Source organism: Aquarana catesbeiana, linkage group LG08 (assembly GCF_042186555.1).
Source record: "Aquarana catesbeiana isolate 2022-GZ linkage group LG08, ASM4218655v1, whole genome shotgun sequence".
Classification (NCBI taxonomy): domain Eukaryota; kingdom Metazoa; phylum Chordata; class Amphibia; order Anura; family Ranidae; genus Aquarana; species Aquarana catesbeiana.
The window spans coordinates 280,582,581-280,602,124 of NC_133331.1; the positions used below are offsets into that span (position 1 = coordinate 280,582,581).

General features: G+C 43.8%; 3 protein-coding genes across 3 annotated transcripts; 1 reads left to right on the forward strand and 2 right to left on the reverse strand.

Moving 5' to 3' along the window:
• Positions 1-10,720: 10,720 nt before the first annotated feature.
• LOC141104561 (histone H2A.J) lies at positions 10,721-12,744 on the reverse strand. Its single transcript, XM_073594168.1, has one exon. The coding sequence runs from the start codon at positions 12,686-12,688 to the stop codon at positions 12,293-12,295; it is 396 nt and encodes a 131-aa protein (XP_073450269.1). The 5' UTR covers positions 12,689-12,744; the 3' UTR covers positions 10,721-12,292.
• A 2,658-nt stretch (positions 12,745-15,402) lies between these two features.
• LOC141104551 (histone H3) lies at positions 15,403-16,130 on the forward strand. Its single transcript, XM_073594156.1, has one exon. It carries the CDS (start codon positions 15,437-15,439, stop codon positions 15,845-15,847), a length of 411 nt encoding a protein of 136 aa, XP_073450257.1. The 5' UTR covers positions 15,403-15,436; the 3' UTR covers positions 15,848-16,130.
• A 1,098-nt stretch (positions 16,131-17,228) lies between these two features.
• Positions 17,229-17,985, reverse strand: LOC141104539 (histone H1.01-like). The gene has a single exon (XM_073594141.1). The coding sequence runs from the start codon at positions 17,947-17,949 to the stop codon at positions 17,293-17,295; it is 657 nt and encodes a 218-aa protein (XP_073450242.1). The 5' UTR covers positions 17,950-17,985; the 3' UTR covers positions 17,229-17,292.
• Between the last annotated feature and the right edge of the window lie 1,559 nt (positions 17,986-19,544).

Consider the following 19,544-nt stretch of genomic DNA (forward strand, 5'->3'; position numbering starts at 1 on the left):
ATTTGACAGCAGGGCTTGTTCCAGCACCCACCAAGAGTAACTATGAGGGCTTACAGTATTGTGGCAACACCACCACCAACACCACCAAAGGCCCAATTTTTCTGCCCCTGTTCAACAGGTGCATGTAATTACAATTCTTGATCTAATATTTCACAGCAGGGCCCATTCCAGCGCCCACCAAGAGTAACTGTGAGGACTTATGGTGTTGTGGCACCAGCACCACCACCATCAAAGGCCCAATTTTTCTGATTCTTGATCTAATATTTCACAGCAGGGCCCGTTCCTGCGCCCACCAAGAGCAACTGTGAGGACTTACAGTGTTGTGGCAACACCAACACCTAAGGCCCCAGTTTCTGCAGAGTATATAGGGCAGGCCCCTACTTTCAAACATCCAACTTACAAATGACTCCTACTTGCAAATGGAAGGAGACAACAGGAAGTGAGATGAAATCTACCCCTAGGAAGGGTAATTCTCTCCTGTAAGAGTTAATATGGGAAAAACGTGTCTCCTCTTCACTGATGCTTTATCACCAATCCTTGTTTCACTAAAACTCCCAAACTTTCTAAAAACATTTGTCATTGTGACAGAACGTGAGGTGAAATCTTCTGAAGAGGAGCACAGACAGCAAAACAAATGTCACAGGGGTGATAACCCTTCCCTATGTTTTCCAAAAAGCTTCAAATAGATTTTTTGGCTGGAGCTAAACACGTTAAAAATGTACCAGTTCAAAATTACAAACAGATTCTACTTAACAACAAACTTACAGTCCCTGTCTTGTTTGCACCGCCTGTATACTGCTGTTCAGAGGGCCTGGGGCCCCACACCTTTCCTTTTTTTAATTTGGTTCCCCTTACTATCCATACAAGACCCAAAAGGGCCTTGTAATGGACTGGGTGGGTGTACCCATGCCGTTTGTCTCACTGATTTTCATCCATATTGCCAGGACCCCACATTACCTTACAGCTGTAAGCAGTTTTAAATTACTTTTATTCCTTTAAAAATGTCATTTTGTGCAGGGACTGTTCTAAGCATGGGAAACTCGTGCCACTTTACCGTCATACTATAGACACCCGGGATTATACTTTGTGCTGTATGCAATAATAGAGACATTCATCTTTTCTTTTTTTGTTGTTTTTTTTTTTTTTTTTTTTCCAGAATCAAGTTTATTGTCAGTAAAAGTCAAGTTATACATAAGCATAACATAATAAAGGTACATAAGATTGTATTGTTGTATAAAATGTGATACAATGAACATCTCATTCAGTACTATACAGCATGTACAACTGTGTTATCAAAAAAAACAACAGAAAAAAGTTTAAAGTATGATCTAACCTTGAATAACTATACTCCAGTAGTAAACGTTGAATCAAACGAATCTGTGCCTAGAGGCTATTCTATGAATATGTGTCATTTTGGGTACCTTGAAAGGTCATTATATGATTCATGTTTTGGCCCCGGGCCTTGTGTAATTGAATCCATCGGGTTGATTATAAGTTATGATTATCTCAGGTTGGAACCCTATGAAGGACGTGGATAAAGGTGCATGGTCGTCAGGTGTGAGCGAAAATATTTATGGGTCCGCTCCGTCATGCGTTCAATTGTCAATTATTAGAGTGGGGTCCTGGGGATAACTTCGTGGGAAGTGCTACTTTTTAGTGTAATATGCCTCTGGACGTGTTAACGTGTTATAGGATTGCGGTTACCGGACCACAAGCAATCCTACTCTTAGGTGGGTAGTAGGGATGAGCTTCGAGTTCGAGTCGAACTCATGTTCGACTCGAACATTAGCTGTTCGCAAGTTCGCCGAACACCGAACAATTTGGGGTGTTCGCGGCAAATTCGAATGCCGCGGAACACCCTTTAAAAGTCTATGGGAGAAATCAAAAGTGCTAATTTTAAAGGCTTATATGCAAGTTATTGTCATAAAAAGTGTTTGGGGACCCGGGTCCTGTCCCAGGGGACATGGATCAATGCAAAAAAAAGTTTTAAAAACGGACGTTTTTTCAGGAGCAGTGATTTTAATAATGCTTAAAGTCAAACAATAAAAGTGTAATATCCCTTTAAATTTCGTACCTGGGGGGTGTCTATAGTATGCCTGTAAAGGGGCGCATGTTTCCCGTGTTTAGAACAGTCTGACAGCAAAATGACATTTGGAAGGAAAAACACATTTAAAACTACCCGCGGCTATTGCATTGCCGACAATACACATAGAAGTTCATTGATAAAAACGGCATGGGAATTCCCCCCAGGGAAACCCCGAACCAAAATTAAAAAAAAAAAAAAAATGACGTGGGGGGGTCCCCCTAAATTCCATACCAGGCCCTTCAGGTCTGGTATGGATATTAAGGGGAAACCCGGCCAAAATTAAAAAAAAAAAATGACGTGGGGTTCCCCCTAAATTCCATACCAGACCCTTCAGGTCTGGTATGGATTTTAAGGGGAACCCCGCGCCAAAAAAAAAAAAAAAAAACGGCGTGGGGTTCCCCCAAAAATCCATACCAGACCCTTATCCGAGCACGCAACCTGGCAGGCCGCAGGAAAAGAGGGGGGGACGAGAGTGCGCCCCCCCCCCCTCCTGAACCGTACCAGGCCACATGCCCTCAACATTGGGAGGGTGCTTTGGGGTAGCCCCCCAAAACACCTTGTCCCCATGTTGATGAGGACAAGGGCCTCATCCCCACAACCGTGGCCGGTGGTTGTGGGGGTCTGCGGGCGGGGGGCTTATCGGAATCTGGAAGCCCCCTTTAACAAGGGGACCCCCAGATCCCGGCCCCCCCCCCTATGTGAAATGGTAAGGGGGTACTTACCCCTACCATTTCACTAAAAAACTGTCAAAATAGTTAAAAATGACAAGAGACAGTTTTTGACAATTCCTTTATTTAAATGCTTCTTCTATCTTCCTTCATCTTCTTCTGGTTCTTCTGGCTCTTCTGGTTCTTCCTCCGGCGTTCTCGTCCAGCATCTTCTCCGCGGCGTCTTCTATCTTCTTCTCCTCGGGCCGCTCCGCACCCATGGCATGAGGGGAGGCTCCCGCTCTTCTCTTCATCTTCTTCTTCATCCTCTTCTCTTCTTCATCTTCTTCATCTTCATCTTCTCTTCTTTTCTTCTGCGGGCCGCTCCGCATCCATGCATGGAGGGAGGCTCCCGCTGTGTGACGGCGTCTCCTCGTCTGACGGTTCTTAAATAACGGGGGGCGGGGCCACCTGGTGACCCCGCCCCCCTCTGACGCACGGGACATGACGGGACTTCCCTGTGGCATTCCCCGTGACGTCACAGGGAAGTCCCGTCAAGTCACCGTGCGTCAGAGGGGGGCGGGGTCACCGGGTGGCCCCGCCCCCCGTTATTTAAGAACCGTCAGACGAAGAGACGCCGTCACACAGCGGGAGCCTCCCTCCATGCCAGCATGGGTGCGGAGCGGCCCGCAGAAGAAAAGAAGAGAAGATGAAGATGAATACTGATTTGCACAATATAACACACTCTAGCACAGCATATTTTTCTTTTGTATTAACCGTTTGCACGATATATGAGACATGTTTAACGCATGCAACTGAATAGTGACATCCACTAAGCATAAGGTTTATTGTGGCTCGCAGGACTTTTTATCTTTTTTTTTTTTTTTTTTTTTTTTTTAATAAAAGTACTTTTAAAAACAGCACTGGCTGTGAAATCCTTTTATTTTGTATCTCGCCATCCATTGCTTAGAAGCCCAATCCGCCAACCAGGGACGGAGCCATAAGGCACGACGGGCTGTGACGGCTGCCAACATAACCCCTGGACACCAGGCAGATGACATCAATAGAAGCTTCCCGCAGGAAGGCGGATGCCAGCCTGATCTCTTGAATAGGCAAGTTCTTGGCCACTTCACTGGAAATGGCTCTGAGGGACTCGTCCACGCTGTCCAACCATGATTCCAAGGCTTTAGAGACTGTGCTAAGGCCAGAACTGGTTTACAGGCCATGCCTGATGTTAAGTAAATCCGATCTTCAGATCGGAATCAATCCGTCTCTCCAAGGGATCCTTGAAGGAGACCGTATCTTCCAGAGGAAGAGTCACATACCTAAGGAGTCTCAATAGTGCTGCGTCCACCAAGGGGGCTGACTCAAGATGTTTAACCTCTTCTTCCTTGAAGGGATACAATTTTTGCATTTTAGACTGCATAGAACTCTTTCTGTCTGTTTTACCCCATTCATTAGAGATGTCACCCACTTCAGTGAGGAAGGGAAAAAATTGACGCTCCTTATTGAACTGTTGAAACATTTACTCTGCTTAGGAGGAGAGGTAATAGGATCTTCCCAATTTAGAGCATCCTTAACGGCTCTCACCAAAGAGGGAACCAGGGCGTATTCGAAGCCCATCCCCGGATCTTTTGCTTCCGACTCGCTATGCGAGGGAGGAACTGATGGATGGCTAGGCTGGGAAGACTCCCACGTTTCGTGGACCTGCCCTTCTCCTGAAGGAGAACCCAGAGGCTCCAGTGGAGGTTCACAGGGTTTATTAGCTTCTCTCTCCTGCAGAGATTCTCTCACAACCCATTTGACTAAAGATTCAAGGTGTTGATTTGCATCCTCCCTCTCATTAGCTGCTTTGGAAAAACAGCGGTCACAAAGAGACTTGCTGGCAGGGACTGTGGCCCCACAACCAAAACATGACTTCACTGTCCCCCTGCTGGTGTGAGTTGAGGGGGGGGTGGGAAGAATCACTACTGCACTGTCTGGATTTAGAGGAAGACCTGTGGAGCCTGGAACCAGAAGGAGAGTGCCGGTGGTGAGATTTGGAAGACCTGCTCCTTCTGCAGGAATGCATTGTGTATCAGACCTAGAAGGGCTGTGGAGAGAAGAAATAAAGAGAAAGGCATATATTACCACTAATGCCCTGTACCCCACTCTCTTCCCCCCAGCAGGAAGAAAAAATGGAAACAAACAAATGTCCCACATCTATACCTGCTACGAGGGGGCTGGCCACCAGGAGGCAGTGAAGGGTCCATTGCTACTAGGCAGGCACTGCAGGTGGGAAGGCAAAGGTTAGATACCAATAAGGGAATAGACAAACCCCTAAACACTAGTACCTACCTGGGAAAGCCGCAACAGATGCCCAGGGAAGTCACCCCACAAGCCCACGATCATTCCCGAGGCTCTGCAGGCTTCTCCCGAATTTAAAAGTGGCGCCACGTGACGTCACAGTAGTGCCAGGCCCGAGAAGCTCGCGCGCATGCGTGAACCAGGCCTCACTTTCGTTTCCGGGACCGCTCATGCGCAGAGCGTACGACGGTACCCGGAAGAGAGAGAGAGCGGCGGCTGGAACGTGTATCTAAATGACCCGATTAAACTTTACAAGTGTGTAGAGATCCTGTCTGTCCCGTGTCTCTTTGTTCTAAAATACAGAAGTGATCAGGAACTGATTTATAAAAAAAAAAAATTAAAACAAAATGAATCCCCACTCTTTTGACTGCAACAACTTTTTAACGACTTGACCTCCGGAAGGTTTTACCCCCCCCCCCATGACCAGGCCATTTTTTGCTATTCCGCACTGCACTACTTTAAGTGGTAATTATGCGGTCATGCATCACCGTACCCAAATGGAATTTGTATCATTTATTTTTTCACACAAATAGAGCTTTCTTTTGGTGGTATTTATTCACCACTGGGTTTATATTTTTTTGCTATGTAAATGAAAAAAATATCCAAAATTTAAAAAAAAAGTGTTTCTTTGTTTCTGTCATAACATTTAGCAAATAAATAATCTTTTTTTCATAAATTCAGGTCAAAATGTAATCTGCTACATTCCTTTGGTGAGAATTACCCAAATCAGTGTATTCTATAATTATTTAGTCTGTAGAAAATTCATAGAGTCCACAAACTATGATATATATCTGAATATTGATTGATATCTTGAATATTTTTGATTGATCAATCTTGATGAACTGACGGACTATCTAATTTCTCAACACTCCGAAAATGCCAAGGACTGTAAAAATATCCCCCAAATTCCCCCTTTTCGGAAAACAGACAGATATTTAGACAGTCCGAGGTATTTAGTAAGAGGCATGGCAAGTTTTTTTTTAAATTGTCATTTTTTTGTCTTAATTTTTTTGAAAAATAAAGAAAATTAAATAAAATCATTTTTTTTTTCACAATTTTTTATTTTATTTTTTTTACATACTGTCACCAGTGCAGTACATTGTCATCATATGACTTGCGTGTTAGTGATAAATAAATATGGACTGGTGACAGTATGTAAAGAAAAAAAAAAACATTTTTTATTACATTTTGTATACATTTAGTAACCAACCTTTTTTTTCTGTCTTTTTTTTACTATTTTACATCCTGTCATCAGAGTAGTTGTGTCACCTTAGTGACACTGTTTTACGCTGGGGGGGGGTTTGAACAGGTATTTTTTTTAACTGTTATTGCTTATAATAGTGATGATCACTGCTTGCTGCACACCTGTGTAAGGTAAGAGTTCTACTTACACAGTGTGTGTGGTGGGGTGCAGGGGAAAGAGGGCACTGCAGTGGGGGGTGCATAGATGGGCACAGCTGAGCCCTGCATTGTTTATGTAGCCAACTCCTGAGCCCTAGGGGTTCTCTGGGGACCCTGATGTAAGGGGGGCTCTGGTTACCCTGATGTAAGGGGGGTGGGATCTCTGGGGACCCTGATGTAAGTAGGAAGGCTCTCTAAGGACCCTGATGTAAGGGGGGTGGGCTCTCTGGGGACCCTGATGTAAGGGGGTGGGATCTCTGCGGACCCTGATGTAATGAGGGGGGCTCTGGGGTCCCTGATGTAATGAGGATGGCTCTGGAGGCCCTGATGTAAGTAGGGAGGCTCTCTAGGGACCCTGATGTAAGGGGGGTTCTGGGGACCCCGATGTAAGAGGGGTGGGCTCTCTGGGGACCCTGATGCAATGAGGGGGGCTCTGGGGACCCTGATGTAATGAGGGGGGCTCTGGGGACCCTGATGTAAGTAGGGAGGCTCTCTAGAGACCCTGATGTAAGAGGGGCTCTGGGGACACTGATGTAAGGGGGGTGGGCTCCCTGAGAACCCTGATGTAAGCGGGAATCCACACTCAGAGATATATATACTGTACACCCACACGTATATTATATACATGTGTATGACTTTCTTTACTTCACTACTATGGGCTCTAGCCCCAGATCTTTTGTAGACCTAGCAACGCCCCTGGCTGTATGGCATATATTCTTTTCAAAAGTGCAATACAAATCTATTGAAATCAGTATAAAAAATAAACGTTCAGACATTGGGGAATGATGATGGGAATAAAATGGTTTCCAGGTTTGGAGATCATGTGTAAGTTCATTATGGTGATAAACATGTCCATGTTAGGAAACATTTTCTACCTTCTATAAAGGACTGTGTGCTGTCCGAGGTAATATTGTGATCAGATTTGTATGTAGATGATACTTTGTACATGTTAATTATGTTTATTATTATTGTTAATTAGAACTATAAGTACAAAGAATGAGCTCATCCCCCACCCTGTGTGTACATTGATCTGCTGTTGATGATTGAAATAGATACAAATAGACAAAGATTTGTCTGGGCTGATTGAGTACATACAATGTTTCGTTTTTCTTGTTTCTTTCCCCTATTGTGTTGTTCGTTAAGAACTCCACGATCTTCACAACTTGTGATTTCAGATAAAGTAACAATGTAAGGCGGGAGATTGCGGAGGATCTTTGATTGTAACAATGTGTGAGTGCGGCATAAGTGTTTATTCAGCTCTGCCACCTTGTGGTCATTCCCGGTAGAACACTTGGGTGTGTGTGCAGTACAAGGAGGTGAATAGGGAATGTATACAGCCAGAAAGTGGAGATGATCTCCGCAATAAATCTGGAATAAGGATGGGAATAGAAGGAAGGTTTATTCATCCCCCTCCCAGTCTGACCGATCTACGGTACTTTTCATCTAAAGATCAATGTTATTATTATTTTAGCATTGCCTCACAAACATGCCACCCACATCTCTCTACATAGAGCCGGACATACCTGCTTTCTATTCCTATTCTCCATTGAAGTTATATATTATTAATACTGTCAGGTAAAGTTCCCTGTAAAGACAAACCCTTTGTCTTCTTATCACACTCAGACTTGTAATAGAGGCGAGGAGTAATGAGAGGAAATGTGATCACAGTACATCATTCTCTCATCTCTTTTCATTCCAATCTTTCTATGCTGATCGTCTCCTCACCGCTAAACCCTCCAACCAAAACCATCCACCCCTCCATGTCTGTCCGTCCTAACAGCAATTCAGAGTTTCTAGGATTTGTATCATTTACTGCATTTCATGTGAAGGAACGATGTGATCTCCTTACAGGGACTGGTTTTTATTGTCCTCCATCCTTTAATTCTGCTGAATATCTTCTGGAGATCTGAGAACATTCAATATTAAATACCAAACAAACACCCCCCAGCTGAAAGGAACACAGATCTCAGATCCTCCTTCACACTCAATACATTTTATCCGAAGAAATCGCCCAGAACTGTGATTGGTGCAAATATGAAATTGATTCATTCAAATTTCCCGCCGGAATTATATGGAACGTTCCAATGATCTCAGATAGAATAATCCGACACTAAAATCTGATATCTCTTCCTCCGGGAACATCGATCAACGCTCCTCTGAATTGTCGGGCAGTTTATCTAACCAAGAATAATAAATCCATTAGAAATATGAATGTCACATTTCTTCTAGTCTTTTCTTTTACTTCACAATACAGAATCCGCCCTGCTAGAGAATGTTTTCTATAGAGATCAATGAAAAGTCTACAGAACAAGTATTTTCTGGGCTGAAATGGAGAAAGAGCTCAGAATACATTTCTTTGAAATTCTCATAAGAAAGACATTACTGGCTGATGAAGGAAACGCCCACAGCTCTGAATGGCTCGGATTTCAAATTGCTACTTTCAAATTTACCGCCTGAATAGTGAAGAACGTTACAGAGAAATAATCAGCCCTATTATACCGCCAAATCCGACACTGAGATCATCAGATGAGACATTTATCCGAGAAATATCACCAATGCTTTGTTTTCATCGATTAGTCCGGAATGAATAGAAATGGATTCTGAAAATTATTGAATAATGTAAAACATTTCCATATGTTCTCTTTTATTCCAAGTCCTCATAATGCAAGTCCCCCCCCCCCACTGCTACATAGAGAACATGACAGTGAGATGACTTCTCTCATAGATTCTCTACTTCTCTACATTCTCTACCTTTCTATATGATGGCCAATAAAGTATTACACGTTTCATCATCAGATCTGTATAGGATCGTAGAACTGGCCGATAATTAATGTTCCCTCTTTAGGACATGTAGTAATTATGGACTCCCCCATATTAAAACTAGAATATCTTTTGTTTATCTTTTTACATATAGCAAATTGCACATAGTTTGCTCTTCCTATATAAAGATCGGGAAATATGACATTATTGTTAGAAATAGGTGATAATGATGACATGCCAGACAAATGTGTACAATTAATCAATAAAGATAATGTTGTGCTTATGATGCATTACATCCGTTTCCATTCAGCAAAATATTGAAAAGCGTCTAACTAAATGAAATTCTCTACAGTGTAATAAATGATTAGACCCCGCCCCTTCTCATGTCTCCCATCAGGTCCGCTTAGCCTTACACCCAGTAGGGAGAGATGTCAGAAGTAATGTGTTTCCTTTTCAAAATAACGTTTTATAAATATGAAATTAATATGAATAATTGAAACTGCTGATTGTGTTTCTGTTATGAAGTGTTAAAGATTCATGTTCTCCGTATAATCTCCAGGTATAAATAAAAAATAATTGAAAAGAAGGAATAAATTCATCTCCTGGACATGTATTGCTGTTGCATTAATGTATCTGAATACAAACAGAATATTTAGGAGCCTTCTAAAGGAATGGAATTCTCTATTTTATTGTAATGAATGGGTGTGACTCCGCCTCTTTCACAGGAAGGTTTCCATCAGGTCCGCTCAGGCTGTTTATAAGGAGTAGGCTGTGTGCGGTTTCTTTACTGTTCGTCTGAATAACGAGGGTTTCCGAGATGTCTGGTCGCGGTAAAGGAGGGAAGGGTCTGGGGAAAGGAGGCGCCAAGCGGCACAGGAAGGTGCTCCGGGACAACATCCAGGGCATCACCAAACCCGCCATCCGACGTTTGGCCCGCAGAGGGGGTGTCAAGCGCATCTCCGGACTCATCTATGAGGAGACCCGCGGAGTGCTGAAGGTTTTCCTGGAGAATGTCATCCGCGATGCCGTCACCTACACCGAGCACGCCAAGAGGAAGACCGTCACCGCCATGGATGTCGTCTATGCTCTCAAACGCCAGGGGCGCACTCTCTACGGATTCGGAGGATAAACCCTCATAGACACCTACCCACTTCATCTACACAAAGGTCCTTCTCAGGGCCACCTACCTTCTCATACAAAGATCTATATACCGCATCCATCTCCAAAACTCACTACATCATCCTGAGTGCTGATTGTACAATCTCTTTATAGATCCATTTTCTACCCAATTAGATACAACATTGGATACATTATTTTGTTGTGTTCTTACGTATCTTTAGTAAAGCAGATCGCAGTGTGTATGGTCAGACATCGCACGTGTACCTGGAGATTGCACAGAGAACACGAATATTTAACGCTTCATAACAATTGTTCATATTTATAAAGATTATTTTGAAAAGGAAACAAAGATGCATTTTTCCCCCTATTTCTCCTTCCTGGGTGTAAAGCTGAGCGGACCCGATTGGAGACATGAGGAGGAGGGGCGGGGTCTATTCATTTATTGCACTGCAGAGAATTTCATTTATTTAGAAGCTTTTAAATATTTTGCCGAATGAAAACGGATGTAATTCATCAGAAGTGCAATATTTTCTTTATTGATTCATAGTACATATTTTCTGTCATGATTATATATTTGTATCTTTTTTTTTTTTTCAGTTACATAATCCTATGCAGATCTGATAATGTATTTTATTGTACATACTTTTATGTATCTGGCAGCGTCATGATTTCTACCAGTCCATTCACATATTTTATATTATTATTCTAGTTGTAATTTGGGGGAAATCCGTTATTGCTACATCCGATAGAGGCCAGTCCCGTCATCCTATACAGATCTGATGACAAACCTATTCTTCCTTTATTACGGTTTTCTAATTCATGTTCGGAGATTACACAGAGGAGACAAATCACCAGTTATTATTAATAACATTTACATATCTATAAGGGATTACTAAAGAAAAGGAGAAAAAAGTCGCATTTATGTTTCTAAGATAAAGCCATTCAATACTCTGCAGATAATTACTTAGAAACATTGTTGCTGATTTCTAGTTACAAAGTGGATACCGATCTGTTGGATTCATTGTACATATGTATCTGGCGGTGTCATGACTTCTACCAGTCCTTTCACTTTTTATAAATCTAGTAACAGAGAACATATTTTAGATTATTCAACAATCTTCTGAATCAATTTCTATTCCAGACTAATCGATGAATCTACTTGAAAATAAAGCGCTAATGATATGTCTCGGATTTGGCGGTATAATAGGGCTGATTATTTCTGTAACGTTCCAAAGAATTCAGGCGGCAAATTTGAAAGTATCAATTTTAAATGTGAGCCAATCAGAGCTGTGGGCGTTTCCTTCATTAACCAATAATGTTTTTGATGAGGAGTCCAAAGAAATGTGTTCTGAGATCTTTCTCTGTTTTCATTGATCTCTATAGTACAAACCCCTTGAAACAATATATTCCAGTGTGTTTAGAATATTCTCCGGAAGAATTTACATTTTTTTATCATTCAATTTCTGTGTCAGATTAGCCGATCTGAGATGATTGTAACGTTCCATTAAAAATGAAGCCAATCCGTTCCATACCCCGCCCGCCATAGTAGGACAATTCTGAGATCTGTGTTCCTGATCAGTTGGGGGGATGATTGTTTTGGTATATAATGAATGATTTCTGGTCTGTAATACATTCGGCAGAATTAAAGTTTGAAGGACAATGACCATGTAAGATGAGCAGATCCCCCAATAATAAATTTCAGACTCTTTATATGTAGTAATTGTTCTCCCTGTACAACTCTCCTGTATTAGAAGTGTGAATAAATAATGTATTTCCTGTGTAAAGCTATGAAGAGAATTGAGGGCTCATTCCATGCGATGTGGTAGACACAATGAGGTATGTGTGGGCTCTTTGTAGAGAGATGTGGGTGGCTCTGAGAAGAGCCTTTGTGTTGTAAATGAATGGATTTGGGACTAGAAAGGAGTTGTTGGGATTACTTGGATTTGGCGGCGGCCTTGTGGCTCTCGGTCTTCTTGGGCAGCAGCACGGCCTGGATGTTGGGCAGGACTCCTCCCTGGGCGATGGTGACTCCGCCCAGCAGCTTGTTGAGCTCCTCGTCGTTGCGGACGGCCAGCTGGAGGTGTCGGGGGATGATGCGGGTCTTCTTGTTGTCGCGGGCGGCGTTGCCGGCCAGCTCGAGGATCTCAGCCGTCAGATACTCGAGGACGGCGGCCAGATAGACGGGAGCTCCGGCCCCGACCCGCTCGGCATAGTTCCCCTTCCTGAGCAGACGGTGAACACGACCGACTGGGAACTGCAGACCAGCCCGGGATGATCGGGTTTTGGCCTTAGCCCGTACCTTGCCTCCTTGTTTTCCACGGCCAGACATTGTGAGACGTCTGTGTTATTCTGATAAAGATAACCAAATTCGGGCGCTTCCTTATATTTATACCGTCAAAGCTCTGACGTCACACTCTGTGATTGGTTACTTTTCAAGCCCGCCAATAGTGTTCTGACTTGTTTCTAAACCAATCCGTAAACGAAGAAGGAAAGTATTCCACTCCTCCCCATCACATGACTGAATCCTCCAATGAGTGAGGAGGGAGGAGACTCATTTTCATAGGACGCCTATAAAATCAGCACATGAGGGCGGCTCCAGCACACATCGGAGTTGATCTGATTGATCCTAATCATGCCTGAACCAGCCAAGTCCGCCCCGGCGCCCAAGAAGGGCTCCAAGAAAGCCGTGACCAAGAGCCAGAAGAAGGACGGCAAGAAGCGGAGGAAGAGCAGGAAGGAGAGTTATGCCATCTACGTGTACAAGGTGCTCAAGCAGGTCCACCCCGACACCGGCATCTCGTCCAAGGCCATGGGCATCATGAACTCCTTCGTCAATGACATCTTCGAGCGCATCGCTGGCGAAGCTTCCCGCCTGGCTCATTACAACAAGCGCCGCACCATCACCTCCCGGGAGATCCAGACCGCCGTCCGCCTTCTCCTGCCCGGAGAGCTGGCCAAGCACGCCGTCTCCGAGGGCACCAAGGCCGTCACCAAGTACACCAGCGCCAAGTAATCCCCCCATCATCATCATCATCATCCCAACACAAGACACAAAGGCTCTTCTAAGAGCCACCCACCATTTCTATCAATGAGCTCTCATCACATTTTATCTTTAACACAAGTGAAGAATTAACAGATTATGAAAGATCATTTTGTACAATCTGATGGGGAGTTGTACATTTGTGGATGAATTAGAATAAATCCATCCGAATACCAGCTAGTCTTCCAAATTCCCTTTATTGAGAAATTCCAGATCATATTTTTTTTCCCACTTAGACCCGTCCTGTAGAATGGATATTCGGAGGATCTAATTTATAGATGAATATTGTGCTAGTGGGAACAAACCATTCAATCTCATTGTATGTCTTCCCCGTATAAAAGGCATGCATTTTGTCTTCCCCGTATAAAAGGCATGCATTTTGTCACCACTAGGTGTCAGTGTTGCTCCTCGGAGAATACATTGGAGATTTTCCCCGTACATTGAAAGCGGATTTGTATGTATAGAAGGATTACACATATATAATATCTTTATTACGTCATTTTTAACCGACACGTTTGTTTTCCCTTTTATAAATGATCTTGGACTCTTCACAAATCACGATAATGTCTGGAGACACATATACAGGGGGGATGCTTACATATTAGGAATAGTTTAGGGATCATCTGCTTAGAATTTTTACTAATAGATCCCCTTGTGTTTTCATTTTGTCATACAGCATCTATTTTCTTTATGGGGGGTCCAAAGATAGATATATACATAAAATCATCTACTCACCTTAGATCGGGGGGAAGAGACGGATTAGATCATCAGCTGGGCATACATTGTCTTTCCTGGTCTGTATCTCTCCCTCTCTATTTTGTGTGTATATTATACTATATATATATATATATATATATATATATATATATATATGGTGAATTTAAGTTGCCTCAGATTACATTACAACAGATTAGAAAGTGAAGGTTACACATTGTAATGCAGATTATCATACATCCCTCAGATCCTGGGGGTTATCTCTGTTTGTGTCATCTAATTAACTGAAATATGGGCACAAATAATGCAATCTCAATGTTTCTGATTATTACACTGATAAGGAGTCTCTAATCTTTGATTACAAAAATATTTCTTTAGATTGTAAGCTCCATGAGCAGGACGCTCCTATTCATTTTGTATTGAACTGTATAGAGATTGTACTGTCACCCTTGTATTGTAAAGAGCTGTTTAAACTGTTAGCACTATATACATTTTGTCAAATAATATTTTATGTTAATGTAGTACACCAGCACCAAGTAAATCCCCAACACCCCCCATCATCCAAACAAGACACAAATGCTCTTCATAAGACCCTCTCATATGCTCCATATCAGAGCTGTCATTCTCCTTCTAATGGTGACATGATATCATGAGAATTATAGTTCAAATCATGTTTTTGCAGCATTTTCTGACAAATAAAACCCAATTCATGTAAATGTATCGGATTGATTATGTAATCTAGATGTCGCCCTGTGTCCATTCCCTCAAATCCCCCGGTAGGAGTTGGCGGCACACCGATTATAATGTAGATCCAGCAATAGGAGTTCAATGATCTAATGCTGATCCACATGGAACATCTAGAGGTAATGATCGCACCGATCCCAGATGTGTCCGGAGCAGGCAGGACAATGCTGGGGGGACACGATTCATTGTCTGCTCAGCGATCTGTCCCTCCATGTTAGTACAGAATTGTACTGGATGGAACAAGCTGTACAAGTCACCTTTCTACTTGAAGAGTCTCTAAACTTTGATTATAAAAATATGTATGAATAATATTTTCTCTTTTTGGTAATATGGAGATCTTGTATGATGTGGAGGAACTCCCCTCCCCCACCCCACACAAAGAAGGTAACTCTACTAACACAGAAAACGGGAAGATCTTGGCGGGCATTTTAAAAATGGCGCTTTTTTAAAAGTAAACCAATCATGAAAAGGGGTGTGAGTTAGTTGTCCAATCAGAAGGCAGTGATGTATATAAATAGACGCCGCACAGCCCGTGTTCTCACACTTCTTTCTTCTGGAGATTGGAAGCATTGATCAGCCATGGCAAGAACCAAGCAGACCGCTCGTAAGTCCACCGGAGGGAAAGCTCCCCGCAAGCAGCTGGCCACCAAAGCCGCCCGCAAGAGCGCCCCGGCCACCGGCGGAGTCAAGAAGCCTCACCGCTACAGGCCCGGCACCGTGGCTCTCCGAGAGATCCGCCGCTACCAGAAATCCACCGAGCTGCTCATCCGCAAGCTGCCCTTCCAGCGCCTCGTCCGAGAGATCGCCCAGGACTTCAAGACCGACCTGCGCTTCCAGAGCTCCGCCGTCATGGCTCTGCAGGAAGCCTCCGAGGCTTATCTCGTAGGACTCTTCGAGGACACCAACCTCTGCGCCATCCATGCCAAGAGGGTCACCATCATGCCCAAAGACATCCAGCTGGCACGCCGCATCCGCGGAGAGAGGGCCTAATACACCCCCCGACCAACATCCTCATCACCCCCCACACAACACAAAGGCTCTTCTCAGAGCCACCACATCCTCCTTCCAAAGAGCTCCATACTATCTCATCACCACTACATCCTACAAATACTCCTCACCACATCTCTACACCCCCCATCACACCGCACTCACATCTCTAACATTTCTAAGATGATTACAAAGTAACAATTCACACTTCTCTAGGAAGGAGATCTTTTCTCGTGCCGATCTCTTCCCACCACAATACAATATATAGGAGAGGAGAACAAGACACCTTCCTAGAAAGATTCTCTTCATATCTCTAGACTTCCCTCATCATTACCAGGAGATCGAGAAAGAAAACCTGTTCAAGATCAATACAAAGTCATCTCCTCCCCTCCTGTACACAGATCCCGGGATCACCTCTTTCTCAGCTCCGGTGTAGAAATCCTACAACTGACTAGTAAGAAATCTCACACTCACTATTCATTCTTCTGTATGAAGACGAGATTTCCTCTCCCCGATCTATCACAGGAATCTCTCCTCTGCTATTCTACTACTTTCTCTAATCTTCTCTCTCACACACACACCGATCACATTGTTACATCTTACACTCTTCTCTATTTCTTCTTATTCATTATCTACAGAAGACAATTCTTGGCACCCTGGAGAGAGTTGTACATTTCTCATTCCAAGCGTCAAATTATTTTATATGTCAGCCAATCAGCAGATAGTGATCTGTACGGTGAGTGTGTGCGGAACACCTTCCACTATCTGTTGTGACAATATGGTGAAAATATGGAATTCTATTCTATGACAGTGAAGAGTCCATTCTCCTCATAACACAATGTTCTTGTTGCTGATCATTCTAACATGTCCGATCAGTGCAATGATTTCCCTCATACCGATCACATGAAATATTGAAGATCCTGAACGATCATCTAGAAAGAGGAAGTGTGAATGTCCCCCTCCCCCGGGAGATCCCACAGACTGTGCGGGAATTGTCGGGGACCTCCAGATCTCCTATCTGCACATGACAGATGTGTGTGGGGTGGGGCCCCTGAAAAGATCCTTTATAGCAGGAGGGATTTCCGATCTACAGGATCTCTAGTAATCATTTGTGGGATTTATCATAAAACGTAATCTGAGATTCCCTGCAAGAGATAAATGTACAATGTGTGATGGGAACATATCATCTCATCTAGACTGTGTGTAAAGTCTATGCGGGCCCTGGTGGGTGTAGGTAGGTGTGGCTCTGTTGGGAGGAGGTGGGTGTAGGTAGGTAGGTGCGGCTCTGTTAGGAGGTGGGTGCGGCTCTGTTAGGAGGTGGGTGTAGCTTTTAGGAGAAGGTGGGTGTAAGTAGGTAGGTGTGGCTCTGTTAGGAGGAGGTAGGTGGCTCTGAGAAGAGCCTTTGGGGGGTGGAGATGAAGGAGTTCTCCGGCTACTGCCGCCTTCCTTTATTTCTTCTTCGGAGCGGCCTTCTTGGGCTTGGCTGCTGTCTTGGGTTTAGCCGCCTTCTTAGCCGGACTCTTGGCGGCTTTTTTCGGCTTGGCTGCAGCTTTGGGCTTCTTGGGGCTCTTTGTCGCCTTCTTGGCGGGAGAAGCTGCAGCCTTTGCCGGTTTCTTGGCGGCCTTCTTGGGGCTCTTGGCTGCTTTGCTGGGGACTTTCTTCTTGGGGGACTTGGCTGGCTTCTTGGCGGCCGCAGGTTTCTTGGGCTTGGCCGCAGCCGATGGCTTCTTCTTGGTGACTTTCTTGGCCTTGTCGCCCTCTTGCTGCTTCTTGTTGATCTTGAAGGATCCGGAGGCTCCATGTCCTTTGACCTGGACGAGGCTCCCCTTAGTCACCAGCGCCCTGATGGCGATCTTGAGGCGGCTGTTGTTCTTGTCCACATCGTATCCTCCGGCGGCCAGGAGCTTCTTGAGGGCGGCCAGGGAGACCCCGCTGCGCTCCTTGGAAGCGGCCACGGCTGTGACGATGAGGTCGGACACGCTGGGACCGGACGGCTTCTTGCTGCCTTTCTTGGCTCCTCCGGCTGCCGCCTTCTTAGTCGCCTTCTTCTTGGCGGCGGGCTCCGCTGGAGGAGCGGCGGCTGGGGCGATCTCAGTCTCCGTCATGATTCTCAACGAGCTTTTGAAAATAGATAAATATCGTGTGTGGTGCTCTGGCTTATATAGAGACGTTCTGCACTACTATTGGTTGATATAGAACTTGCCTTCTGCACTGCTATTGGTTACACGTTAGACACGCCCACTGACTGTCACTCCAGTGTTGGGGAATCTTCTCTCTCTTGTTGTGTTTCCCTGATAGAGAGAAAAACGATTATAATAAGAAACGGAAGGATGTCCAATCTTCATCGAGGACCCGATCTGCTCACTGGACTGTCACTTATCGATCTGTCACTTACCGCTCTCATGATCTGCTCAGGAGGCTGAACACAGAGGCTGCAAACACATCCATCCTCCTGAGTGTGTGTCCCATTCTTCCTTCTACCTGCTTTTCTACACACATTCTCATCAGAAAACAATCTTCTCACATCTCCCACTACAATCATCTTCACATTAGATGAGTGAAGAGTGAAGATCAGGAAACATTTCCCTCTAATACAGAACTCTGCTCATCTATAGCTGAGTAGAAGGAGCCTGGAACAAAAACATCAGCCGGAGACCTGAGATCCTTGTGTGATGTGATGGGGGAGATTGTTAGAGATACAAAGGTGTCATCTGATGAGGACATGTCATATTTCATGTACTATTTATCATTCTTTCCTCATTATGACAACTGTATGTTTGTAGCCACTGCACACAGCAGACTAGTAAATCGTTTATTCTGGTGGTGATGTATCATTATTTCATCATGATAAATATATTGTCATTCAAATACTCTAAGTTTATTGCCACATTTTACCACACAGCTATCTATATAGTCTACTCAGAAAATATACTGTATAAAGAAAAATAAAAATTATATATATATTTTTTTTTATACCAAGGAGAGAATCCGTCAACATTTTTTACCCCCAAAGCTCAGTAATCATTATTTTGTGGCACATCCCATTATAGTCTATGGTGGGTCAATTATTGATAATAAATCTTGGTCATTTGTAGTGATAGATTTCTCTCTAGGGCAGGGGCCTCCCAACTCTCTACACCGAGGTCCAGTTTACTATTGTACTGATCGGACATGTTAGAATGATCAGCAACAAGAACATTGTGTTATGAGGAGAATGGACTCTTCACTGTCATAGAATAGAATTCCATATTTTCACCCACAAATAATATGAAGAGGATTAGCAGCCCCGATGTCACATTTGGATTAAAATTTGATCTCCCGCCCCCGCTTTTAGAAAGCTCCCTGTATGATAATATAAACGATCTTATTGGCTGACACAGGAACGACAAGAGGCTGTGATTGACTGATCGGAATATTTTCAAATTGCTCGCCGAAATCTCATCGCTGTGCAGTTTGCAGATGATGGAGTTCTGCACTCACCGTACAGATCACTATCTGCTGATTGGCTGACATATAAAATAATTTGACGCTTGGAATGAGAAATGTACAACTCTCTCCAGGGTGCCAATAATTGTCTTCTGTAGATGAGTGAGAAGAAATAGGGGAGAGTGTAAGATGTAACAATGTGATCGGTGTGTGTGTGAGAGGGAAGATTGGAGAAAGTTGTAGAATAGCAGAGGAGAGATTCCTGTGATAGATC

Bases quoted from the DNA above. Each gene is read 5' to 3' on its own strand.
- LOC141104539 (XM_073594141.1), bottom strand. From the start codon at position 17,949: ATGACGGAGACTGAGATCGCCCCAGCCGCCGCTCCTCCAGCGGAGCCC.
- LOC141104551 (XM_073594156.1), top strand. From the start codon at position 15,437: ATGGCAAGAACCAAGCAGACCGCTCGTAAGTCCACCGGAGGGAAAGCT.
- LOC141104561 (XM_073594168.1), bottom strand. From the start codon at position 12,688: ATGTCTGGCCGTGGAAAACAAGGAGGCAAGGTACGGGCTAAGGCCAAA.